This window comes from Miniopterus schreibersii (assembly GCF_964146895.1).
Source record: "Miniopterus schreibersii genome assembly, chromosome: 8".
Lineage (NCBI taxonomy): Eukaryota > Metazoa > Chordata > Mammalia > Chiroptera > Miniopteridae > Miniopterus > Miniopterus schreibersii.
The window spans coordinates 42748496-42761488 of NC_138109.1; the positions used below are offsets into that span (position 1 = coordinate 42748496).

The 12993-nt window shown below is 41.5% G+C and overlaps 1 protein-coding gene across 2 annotated transcripts in view; it reads right to left on the minus strand.

The window, feature by feature from the left end:
- Nucleotides 1–236: 236 nt before the first annotated feature.
- The window catches only part of WLS (Wnt ligand secretion mediator), a 133612-nt gene continuing 120855 nt past the window's right edge, over nt 237–12993 (minus strand). For both annotated transcript variants that reach the window (XM_081144444.1, XM_081144445.1), the window contains exon 12: nt 237–1695. In XM_081144444.1, the coding sequence (XP_081000570.1) occupies nt 935–1695 (761 nt within the window). In that variant the 3' untranslated portion in view covers nt 237–934. The remainder of the gene's footprint in view (nt 1696–12993) is intronic.

Genomic DNA, 12993 nt, shown 5'->3' on the forward strand with positions numbered 1-12993 from the left:
CCAAAGGCTGGGGTTTGCTTTTCACCAGTACCTCCAAGACAGCAGCAGAGTGAGCCTCGTCTCCAAGGACCCCTGGAGTTTTTCTGATGTGAGTCCAGAAAAGCTGTGGATACAAACCAGCTCTGCATTGCAGTGACCCCTTACCACCCCCTCCCCACATTGGCTACTTTCAAGAGGGCAGGGGTGTCCATGTGTGAAATTTTTATTAAAAACTTTCCCCAGATGTGGTTGAAATTTTAATGTCATACATAATTTTATTTTTTGTCAAGTGGAAAAAAATTATCACAGCTGATTGCATGCAGGAAAAGCTTTATTAAGTCACGGAACTATTATACTTTTTATAAACTGCTATGTGGACTCTCCAAACATTTTTAAATGACATAAGAAACTGGTGCACCTTTAGTAAGCAAGTTCCACTTTCATAAATTTTCTCTGCCCCTACCCCCAATGCACAGCTATAGAATAGTCATTTATTTCTCTCATTTAGTGTATCTGTCTCAGAGTCAGTTAGCAAAGCTTTTGTTGCAAAAACACATTTCACTAAGTACACAAGGGGAAGGTTTGATTGGACGTTTACAGAACTTGAGATGTTTAACAATTAATACATATAACACAGGGTTACAAGAAGGGCAGTGACATCTTTCAATTCATTCTTTTGCTACTTTTCATTCTCTTTTCCAAACATTCATCTCCAAAGTCCATCAAGACTTAGTTTCCTTTCCCCCCCCCATCCTCCAATACCGAATGTTGTAACAATTTGCATTTCCTCGCCTGGGGAAAAAAGACACATGACTAACTGACAAGGAACACATACTGACGTCTAGCTGTTACAACCGCAACTACAGCACGGACAGTAGGGGTGACGCGCGGCACTAGCATCGGTCCAGGTTCTCTCCGCGCCCCGGGAGGGGGCCGGGCTGCCAGGATCCAGGGTTTACATGATGATGCACTTGCCCAGCAGCTTCTCCACGATCTTGGGCATCTGCGATTTCTTCTGGGCAGGCTGGGCACTGGCGGCGGGCTTCTTCTCCTCGGGGTTCAGCAGCACGTGGAACAGCTCCTGCACGTTGATATCCATCTTGGCCGAGGTCTCCAGGTAGGTGCAATTCCACTCCATGGCGAAGGCCACGGCGTCGGTGGCGCTCAGCTCGCGGCGGCGGATGTCGTCGCACTTGTTGCCCACCAGCACGATGGGGTACTTACCCAGGTTTCTCCCTTTGATCTCGCGGATCAGCTCGTAGAAGGGCTTCAGCTCTTCCAGCGTTTGCTTCCTGGTGACCGAGTAGACCAGCACGAAGGCCTGGCCCCTGGAGATGGCCAGGCGCTGCAAGCCCGGGTAGCGGTGCCCGCCGGCCGTGTCGGTGATGTGCAGCGTGGTGCTCATGCTGAGAGTGCCGCCGGGCACCTGGTGGTACGTGTCTTCCATAGTTGGCACGTACTTCTCGCGGAAGTTGCCGCGCACCCATCTCTTCACCAGGGAACTCTTGCCCACGTCCGGGGAGCCGAGGATCACCACGCAGAGATCTTTGGGCTTCCTCTGGGGCATGATGGTGCGGACGATGAGCAGGGTGGGCAGGGGGCGCAGCCGCTGCAGCAGCTTTTCCTTGAGGCCGAAGCAGGAGTTGCCCATCGTGGGGAACTGGCGCGGAGAGACGTGCGCAACTTCGCTGGCGCTGAGCCCGAAGGAGGCGAAGCCTAACGGGGGGAGAGAGGGAGGTTCAGAGACGGGGCTTGCAGCCTGGAAGGTCGGCCCGGGGGCGCCCCGCAGGGCCCCGGCTCGCTCCCCAGCCCCGCGCCCTCCGTCCTCTCGGGCTGCGCCTGGCGCGCGGCGGAGACCGGTGCCCGCGGGGCGGCTGGCGCGGCACCTCCAGCAAGGACACCTCCTTACCCGCGGCTGCACGCGCGTTCTTTTCTTTCGCAAAACACGGCTCCACTCTCACTGCAGAACCAGACGCTGTAAACACGGACGGCTTCCCAGCCCTTCACACGCACACATCCGAGCGGGTTATCAAAACCCATTCCCCCCTGAATTCGCCCTTCTTGGGCTCTTTTCCTTGGGCATGAAAAATTGCCGCGTCTCTTGGTACCCTTCGGTCACCGCGGGCAAGGGTTCGCCGCTGCGGGCGCCGCGATCCAGGGTATAGCCATGGGGGCGGCAAGGGGGCGGCCAGGGAACCCCCAGGCGCCGGGATGCTGGGTCCGCGGTGCCCAGATACCCACGGCCGCAGGGACTGCCTCCGCGTCACCCAGGGAGGGCGCCCGCCACTTCCCACCCGCAACAACCCAGGCAGGTCCGCCCGCTACCCTCGCGCTCGGGTGCCCACGGAAAGGGTCACCAAGTATGCGCGCGGGCAAGTCCGCTCCTTGCCCGGCGGCGCTGGCGGTGTCTGCGGCCGCGGCACCCGTCGCTTACCTGAGGCGGCAACCGAGCGCGGGGGCAGGACCGGCGCGGCGCAGGTTCCGAGAGGAATGCTCCCGGAGCCCGACTGCGTCAGGAGCGCTGGAACCAGGGGGCGCAGGCTGGGAGGCTCCACTTGCACGATACGCAGAGGGGGGGACCGGCCTCGCGGGGGCTGGCCGAGCACAGACGCTGCCAACCCCTCCCCCCCACTTCCGCCCGGCGCCCCCCACACCTGAGAGTGCCTGTACCCGCAGCCCAGGGCTCGGGGGAGGAAGGGGGGGATCCTGGATTCACAGGCAGTGGTCCCTGTGGGCTTAGCCATGCTGAGATTCTGCAGAGCCTCCCTCCTGGTTGGACTGCCTACGGTTTAGACAGGTTCTGTGTAAGGGGGTTGAGGGGTGCCCTGGAAGCCCAGGGACATTAAGCAGCTATCGCATTCATTACTACTCTTTATACAATGTCTCATTTGATCATCGCAAAAAGCTTATTTAAAAAATCGGGGCAGGAATGTGTGCAGCCTCTAAGTTGCAAGAGTGGCCCCTGGCAGACAGCTAGCGAGAAAACAAGGACCTCAAGCCTACAGCTGCTAGCAACTGGACTTTGTCAGCAACCTGAATGAACTTGAAAGCAGATTCTTCTCAAGAAAATGTGTGTAAGACCACAGACCAGCCAACACCTTGATTTTAGCCATGATTGAGCGGAGAACCCAGTCGAGCCCATAGAGTTCTATTCTACAAGTGGGTTCTGTAGCTTGGGTGTGTTGTTTTAAGCCATGAAGTTTGTGGTAATTTGTTTCACAGCAAAAGAAAAGTAATGCAGCAGGTAAAATTACTTGTTCAAGGTTACAGAATTCAAAAATGATGGATGTAGGCCCAAACCTAGTTCTTCTAACTCCAGATCTTCTTCTTTTCCTGACATTATAATTAAGCTGATGTTTTGTACTCATTAGTGGAAATATATTTCATAGCTTTTTGTCTTACTAAAAGGCACATCTATGTTGGGTAGAGCTCAAGGGCACATGCTTTGGGGGCAAAAACAAAACAAAACAAAAAATAAAATAACCCACAAAAAATAAAACAAAATAAAACCAAAAAAACAAACCAAGAAAAAACACACACAGCTACTCTAGGTTTAGAATATTTGTGTGTTGTTTCCCTTGTCCTCTGAATACACCTTAATATGCCTTTGAGCTGTGGGATCTTGAGAACTTACATTTTTTATAGAAGGGGATACCTAGGAGAAAGAATTGTGAGGAGGATTCAAGGAGCTATTGTCTGAAGCACTATTAGAAGGCATACTTAATGCAATAAATCAATAAATAACAGCTATCAACCTTCATCTAGTAATGCTGAAGTCTCTATACACACAATCCTGTAGCCTTTGAGCATTTTAACAATGGCTTTTTGGAAGTAGTCGTGCCCCCTTTATTTCATCCAAAAGAGACCAAATTTCATTCTGGAAAAGACAGCTGGTTCAGGGAGAAATAAGCTGGGGGCAGAAGAACTTGAGGCAGGTAGGAAGTAGGGTGCGATTTCCAAGCAACAATGAAATTATTGCCTATTCCTCCTAAACAACAAGGTTCTCTCTACCTAATGAAAAAGTCTTTAGGAATGAGAAAGACTAGAAAAGAGACTCCTGAAGATCCCAATGTGCATGATGAATGAAGATACTTTTGGAGGCAAGACACACACACACACACACACACACACACAGGAAAAACTGGGGTGGAAAAATATATACTCCAAAGTTAAAGCCTTTAAATGCCAGAGAGGTCAAATTGAAAGATTATTAAATAGAATTCACAAGGAATGATGGAAATAGAAACCACAGCTCTTACACTCCAAATGAGTCTTACACCTCAGAATCTAGTAGAAAATATTTTACCTTCAGAAGAGACCTATCCCAGGGAACCAGCACTACACTGGGCCAGAAGCTTCAAAGGAACAGGCCAGAAGAGTTTTGGAGTAGATATCAGCTAGTTAGGATCCACAGTTTGGAGATATATCAGAGAGACAGACAATTAATTGAAAGTAACACTGAGATGAATCACATGCTGAAATTATCTGAGAAGGATTTTAAAGCAGCCATTGTAAGAATACTTCAATAAGCACTTACAATTTTTGGAAACAAATAAATCAAAATTTTAGCAAATAAAATGTATAAAAAGGATCTAAATGAAAATGAAAAATACAAGAGTATAACTTTTAACAAATATTTTTTTATTGATTTGAAAGAGAGAGGAAGGGAGAGCGAGACAGAGAGAGAAACATTGATGAGAGAGAATTCAGTCAGCTGCCTCCTGCATGCCCCCTACTGGGGACTGAGCCCAGGCATGCGCCCTGACCAGGAACTGAACTGGTGACCTCTTGGTGCATGGAACAACACTCAGTCATCTAAGCCACACTGGCCAGGGCTACAAATTTTTAAAACTTCCTAAATGGGTTCAGTAGTAAAATGGAAATGACAGAGGATAGAATCTGTGAGCTGAGGATAAAGCAATAAAATGTACTCGATGTAAACAGCAGAAAGACAATAGATACGGGGGGGGGGGGGAGGTGATGAACAGTCTCAAGAACATGTGAGACATTCCTACATTTGTATCATTAAAGTCCCAGAGGAGAGGAGAAAGACAGTGGGTCTGAGTATTGGAAGAAATGATGACTGAAAACTTCCCAAATTTGGTAAAAGTCACAACCTACAGTTCTAAGAGGCTGAGTGAAGCCCACAAGTATAATTCCAGGGGAATCCATGTGAAGACACAAACAGCGGCCTCCCCTTATTTGTGAGGGATGCCTTCCAAGACACCCCCCCAGTATATGCCTGAAACTACAAATATTACCAAACCTTATATATACTATGTGTTTTCTATACACACATACTATGTTTAATTTATAAATTACGCAATTTTACAGATAGAAGATTTGTTCTTACTGTAGGTCTTGGCAATCTCAGCATACAATTTTTTTTCTTTCATTATTAAGTGGAGAACTTTCACTTTTTCACTTAAACACTTTACAGCTCCTCTTTGGCATATCCAAATGCCAATATCACTACTCTTGTGCTTTGGGGCAATTATTAAGTAAAATAAGGTTGACTTGAACACAAGCCCTGCAATACCACAACAGGCAATCTGATAACCAACATGGCTACGAAGTGATTACGGGTGGGTAGTACATAGAGCACGGATATGCTGGACAAAGTGACAATTCACGTCTCAGGTGGCATACAGCAGGACGGTGGGAGATTTCATGACACTACTCAGAACAGCATGCAATTTAAAACTTATGAATTATTTACTTGTGGAATTTTTCATTTAATACTTTTGGATAGTGGTTGATCATGAGTAACCAAAACCTTAGAAAGTGAAACCACAAATAAGGAGGAACTACTGTAATCAAATTCTGAAAAATGAACACACAAAAAAACTTTTGAAAGCAGCTAGGGAAAAAAACCAACATATTACCTATAGAGGAACACTAATTCTGATGACAGCAGATATCTCATTTGAAACCATAGGTGCCAGAGGAAATGGCATGGCATTTTTCAAGTTCTGAAAGAAAAATACTGTCAACTCCAAATTCTGTATATATAGAAAGGTCCTTCAAGAACAATGAGGAAAAAGTGGTATGTTCAGATGAAGAAAAGCTAAGAGAATTTGTTGCTAATAAATGGCAAAAGGAGATTTTTTTAAACACAAAGGAAAAGATAACAGAGGACAACTTGGAATTTCAAAAAGGAAAGTAGAATATCAGAATATGTAAAAAATAGGGGTCAATATGATAGATCATCTTTCTCCTTGTGAGTTTTTACAATCATATTTGATGACTAAATCAAAAAATCATAACAACATCTGATAGTCAAGGTAATAATATTAAAAATTGGGACAGGCAAAGAGCCTAAAATAGAGGTAATATTTCCACACTTCACTCAAGGTGGTAAAATGTTGATACCAATAGACTGTGATAAGTCACATCTGCATATTGTAATATCCAGAGCAACAACTTTTTATACTAAGAGATATATTCAAGCACACTGAAAGTAAATTAATATGGAATCATAAAAAAATGTTCCAATAACCCACAGAAAGGTGAGAAAAGAGAAGAAGAGGAAAACCAGAAAACAAATAATAAAATTGCATACCTAACCTCAAATATATAAAAAATCACCTAAATGTAAATTGGTATAAATGGACCAATTAAAAAGGCAGATGGGCAGAGTGAGTTAAAAAAAACAAAAAGAAACACAAGCCAACTACATGGTGTTTGAAGTGAGAAGAAACTCGCTTCACATTCAATGACATAAATAGGTCGAAAGAAAAAGGGTGTTTTTATATAGTAACACAGAGTATGTTGAAAGCAAAATTAAAACACAAAACTATTTACAATCACTCTAAAGAAAATAAAATATTGTCCAGCCAGTGTGGCTCAGTTGGTTGAGTGTTGTTCCGTGCACCAAGAGGTCACTGGTTCGATTCCCTGTCAGGGCACATGCCTGGGTTATGGGCTCAGTCCCCAGTGGGGGGCATGCAGGTGGCAGCTGATCCGTTTCTCTCTCATTGACATTTCCATCTCTCTCTCCCTTTCTTTCTCTTTAAAATAGAAAAAAAAAAAATTAAAAAAATAAAATATTTTGTATATGCATAACAAAACACGTAAAGGATCTGAATACTGAAAATTACAAAATTTTAATAAAAGAAATCAAAGAAGACCTAAAGAGATGATGAGACATAATATGTTCATGGGTTAGAAGATACAACTTAGTAAAGATGTCAGTTCTCTCCAAATTGATCTATAGGTTTAATGTAATTCTTGTCAAAATCCCAGCAAGATTTTCTGTGAACATAGACAAGCTCATTCTAAAATTTATGGAAAGACATAATACATAGAGTAGCTAAAACACTTGAAAAAAAATAGTGAAGGGAAAAGAATCACTCTACTTGATATCAAGGTTTATAATATAGCTACAATAATCAAGACAGTGTCATATTGCTGGCTGGATAGACATATAGGTCAATAGAACAGAATGCAGAACCCAGGAATAGGCCCACACAAATATGCCCAACTGATTTTGACAAAGACACAAAAGCGATTCAATGCAGGAAGAATAATCTTTTCAACAAATGGTGCTAGAGCACTTGTGCATCCACAGACAAAAACAAACAAGTAAACAAATAAAATCTCAAACTAAACCTGACATCGTTTGTAAAAATTAATTCATGATGGGTAATGTAACAAGTAAAATTACAAAGTTGTTAGAAAAAAATCAAACAAAATCTTTGGGAGTTAAGTCTAGGCTGAGCTCTTAGCCTTGATACCAGTAGCACAGTCCATAAGAGGACAATTTAATTAGACTTCAAAAAAATGAAAAACTTTTTCTTTGTGGAAGACCCTGTAAAGCTAATGGAAAGAAAAGGTATACACTGTGAGGAAATATTTGCAAGCCATATATCTGGCATAGAATTAGCATAAGAATATACAGAGAACTCTTAAAACTGAATAATAAAGAAGTCCAATTAGAAAATGGGCAAAAGACACAAATAGACATTTCACTGAAGAAGATATACAGAAAGCAAATAACCATATATAACGCTTTTCAACATAATTAGCCACTAGAGGAATGCAAATTAAAAGTACAATGAAGTCCTTCTGCACACCTACCAAAGCAGCTAAAATAAAAAATAGTGATAACCTGAAAAGCTGATGAAGATGCAGATCAGTCATACATTGGTGGTGGCAATGTAAAATGGCAGCCACCCTGGAAAACAGTCTGGCAGTCTGTTATAAAAGTAAACATGCAACTAAACATACCACCAACAATTGCGCTCTTGGGTATTTATCCCAGAGAAATAAATAAAAAAACTTATGTTCCTACAAAAATGCACATAAATTTGTATGTGCATTTTGCACACAAATATTTACAGCACCTTAATTCGGCGATTTCAACTGGTAGGCTGCCAGAAAATTTAAAACAGGCAATAACTGATTAATTAGGGGAACTGACCTCTTTCCCCTTAGACTGTCAAATTTAAAAAATGACAACAGCCACCCTAGTCCATGTGGCTCTGTGGTTAGAGCACTGACCCAAAGACTGAAGCGTCCCGGGTTTTATTCCGGCCAAAGGCACACAGGCGTGATCCCTGGCTCTGGTCAGGGCGCATGTGGGAGGCAACCAATTGATGTGTCTCTCTCACATCGATGTATCTCTCTCTCTCTCTCCCTCACTGTCTCTGAAAAGCAATGGAAAAAATATCCTTGGGTGAAGATTTAAAAAAAAATGACAACAGCCAATATAACAATAGCTATCTGTGTGAATGAATCAAAATTATTCCTATTTTTTTTCATATCAGCAAAAAATATATTTTTTAGTGTGCCACAGAATTTTAGTAATTAGTTTCTGTGTGCCCTGAGATGAAAAATGTTGAAAATCACTGCCTTAGGTCATAGTAGCCAAATAATGAAAACAACCCAGTCATCATGACCAGGCATTGCACTAATAATTTTACATATGTTAACTCATTTAGGATTTACTATGAGTCTATGAAGTGGAGACTATTATTTTCTCAATTTTACAAATAATGAGACTAGGCATAGAGAGATTAACTAAAAGGCAGAGACTAGGAAGGGTGGCTAGCTCCAGGACCTCTGTGTTTTACCCCATGCTACTTTTGTAGCAGAAACAGGTGGTGATGTTCAGGACCCTCACAATTATAATTTTGGGAGTCTGTTTTCTTTTGGTTTCTCTTTAGGCTTCTCTCTACCACCACCACCCTACTTTTAAGCTCTGTAGAAAACTAATGGCAGTTGTGTTCTCCATCCTTCATGAAGAGATAACATCTTATTTACAATTTTGATTTCCAGGATCAGGGCTGCTTCAGAAATCCCCTCCTTTATTCTATGCAAGCATCTTCTTCCATTCCTACCATTTCTGTTTCCAACCTGACTGCTTTCTCCTGAGCACCCTATCACTACAAATAGTCCCTTGTTCCCAAACATACTACTGCTTACCTCACAAAGAAAGGAGGCCACCAGGTAAAACCCCACCAGCTCCTGATCCACACGTATCCTGCAGCATTTTCTCCAACCAAGGTTAACACCTTCATCTGAGCCTAGAGTGCTTTTCAACTTGTGGTTCTAGAATCACCTGTATGGGAATCACCTGGGATGCTTGTTAAACATACCCAACCCAACTTACATAATATTACATGTCAAATGTATTCGATAAAAAAATACCCAACCCACATTTACAGAATCAGAATCTATAGATGAAACCTGAGGGTCAGCATTTTAACAAGCCCACTCATGTGATTCTGATGCAAAAGAAAGCTTGAAACTACTCCTTGAGAACCTTGATTGATCAATCATCCCAAATAAGTTAAAAGTAAAGGGATAGAGAAAGATCTACTATAACAACACCAATAGTTGGTTCTTCTTTATCTGGTCTGACAGTCTCTGTCATTTAATTGTTGTATTTAGACCATATTTAGTGTAATTGTTTATATATTTGGTTTAATATCTGATATGTTTGTAACTATTTTCTGTTTATTTTACTTGTTCTTTGTTTTTTCTCTCTTTTTCTGCCTTCTCCAGTTTTAACCGAACATTTTATATAACTCCATTTTCTCTTCTCTCTTAGCATATCAATTTACAATATACATTTATAACAAATTTAAGTCCACTTTTAAATAACGCTATACCGGTTCACATGCAATGCAGGTACCTTATAACACGGCATGCCCAGTTCATTCCTTCTGTACTTTATAACATTAATGTCACTCATTTCATTCACCTATACGCTATAATCACCTAACACATTATTACTCGTATTACTTGGAACAGTTATCTATTACATCAATAAGCAAGAAAAAAGAAAAGATTTTATGTGACTTTCATTTATTCCATCTCTAACACTCTTCCATTCTTTATTTAAATCAAAGTTTGAGGGAAAGCGTTATAGAGAACATGCTGTCTGGAGGGAAACTTGAAGGGAGAAGACACTGGGGAAAGGACATTCCAGACAGAAGAACAATGCCAAAGGGCACAGAGCCAAGAAAGCATCTATGGATAGAACGGTAGTTGAACTGGAATCCATCCTAGAAATCATCTGTGGTTTAATTACCTCATTTCCTAGGTTAATAATTTGCCCAAAATTAGATAGCTAGAAAGTTGCAGAACTGTTATTCAAAGCCAGGAAGAGTGACTCTAGCACCTATTCTAACTGCAGAAGGTGGTTAAGACCTATTCTAACTGCAGAAGGTGGTTAAGACCTATTCTAACTGCAGAAGGTGGCTAAGACCTGCTCGAGACGTCCCAGGCAACGAGACACAGCCAGGACGAGGCTTTCTGCTCCTTCTCCCACACCCGTCGCCGTACGTTCCCCACAGGTGCGCACCCTAAAACATAATTAATGACCGGAAACCCTATGGGGATTTTAGGGATGGAGTTAACATAGTCTTCTGGAGTCAAGGAAAAAAATATTCCATAGGAACCAGAAATAATATATTCTCAGGAGGCAGAGAGGATTTCTAGAGTAGCACTAACTACAACTTTGAATATGCTGCCAGCATAGTCTTTTTAAAAATTTATCTTTATTGTTGAAAGTATTACATATGTCCCCCATTTTCCTCCATTGACCCCTCCTCCCCACTCTCACACCTTCCCCAGGCCTTCACCATATTATTGTCTGTGTCCATGGGTTATGCATATATGCATATAAGTTCTTTGGTTAATCTCTCCCCCTCCCCCTGGAGAATATTGTCTTCTTAATGGAATGACGCAGAATCCTTCTTTGGAAACTTTCCTAAGTGATCAGGTCTGTGTGAGTGAACACCCTCCTTGAGAAGGCGGGTCATGGACGGAGAGTGTCAGATACCACAATGGGACCGGCAGAGAAGGGTGTTTCTTTCATTCCAGGATGCTCACCTTGGAATATTATGTAGTAATTACAAGTAAAAGATTATATATTCACACAACAGTAAGAATGCATATTTAAAACAGTGCTTACTAAAAACAAAACAAAACAAAAAAACCTAGGAAAATGGGACGATATACAAATTTACATAAATGTAAGCTATATATCCACAAAACAATACTATACATTTTTTCAGGAATGTACACATACAAGATGCATATTAAACACGGCAGAACAGTTGCCTGTGGGAGACAAAGAAAGACAGTGAGTTTCCCTAGCTGGTTTGGTTCAGTGGTTAGAGCGTCAGCCTGAGGACTGAAGGGTCTAGAGTTCGATTCTGGCCAGGGGCACATGCCAAGGTTGCAGGCTGGAATCCTGGGCCCTGGTCTGGGCGCCTGCAGGAGACAACGAATTGGTGTGTCTCTCTAACATTGATGTTTCTCTCTCTCTCTCTCTCTCTTTTTCTCTCTCCCACTCCCTCCAAATATTCTTTGGTGAGGATTAAAAAAAAAGAGTGAGTTATGCAGGGTGTATATATATATATATATATATATATATATATATACATACACACACACACACACACACACACATGCACACACACATATATATAAAATTTACATTTACATATAGAAATACATGAAATAAATATTATGTTTATATATGATTTTATATTCATGTTTATTATACACACATGATTTATATAAGGATATGATTTATATAACCTATACTTATGTAAATTGTGTGCGTGTATGTGTGTGTTAAAACCCTGAATGATGATAAGATGCTTGAGAGCAGCATTTGTAAATGATTCATTTCAGAAGTTCTCACCTTCCTGGTATATAGTAGGCAAACAATAGTGCTCGCTTCGGCAGCACATATATAGTAGGCAAACAATAAATATTTCTGAATGAATGGCTTCATCTTCAACTGACCTGGTGTTCTGAACATGACCTTTCAGAGAGAGCAATGACCTTTCTTTCCAATACCTCCCATTCCCCTGCTCCTAGCTCTCTTTTTGCCACTATTGTCTATTAAAGTGGCAGGAAAGAGCTAGCTGATAGAAAGAGAGGAATAATTATTTAAAAATGAAGAAAAAAATTCCCATTAAAACCACATTTCACACTCCTTTTAAGTAAAAGAGGGTAGTTTTCCAGCATATTCCCTTTTGATTGTTTTCACTGTAAAATACCCATTGGCTTTTTCTTTGTATAAGTCAATAAAGAGAAATCAGTTTTCACCCATTGTGTCATTTCAGCAGGACTCTATATTCTTTTGTGGAATATAATGGTATATGCTTCTCATTTCACTGTTTTAAAGCAAAGTCATATTTCTGCCAGTAAAACTAAATTCTACAAGTCTGATTTTTTAAACATTTTAAAAATTTTATAACAGTTCTAGGTTTACAGAATTATTGCAATGATAGTAAAGGGAATTCCCATATACCTCACAGCCAGTTTCCCCTATTATTAACATCTTACACTAGTATGGTATATTTGTCACAATTAATGAACCAATGTTAATATATAATTATGAACTTAAGTTCATATTTTGTTCAGATTTCTGTTAAGAGGACCTTAGTCTTTTCTCTTAAGGCTTTCAACTGATTGGATATGGCCCACCCACATTATGGAGGATAATCTGCTTTATTCAAATATACTGATTTAATGTTAATTATATCTAAA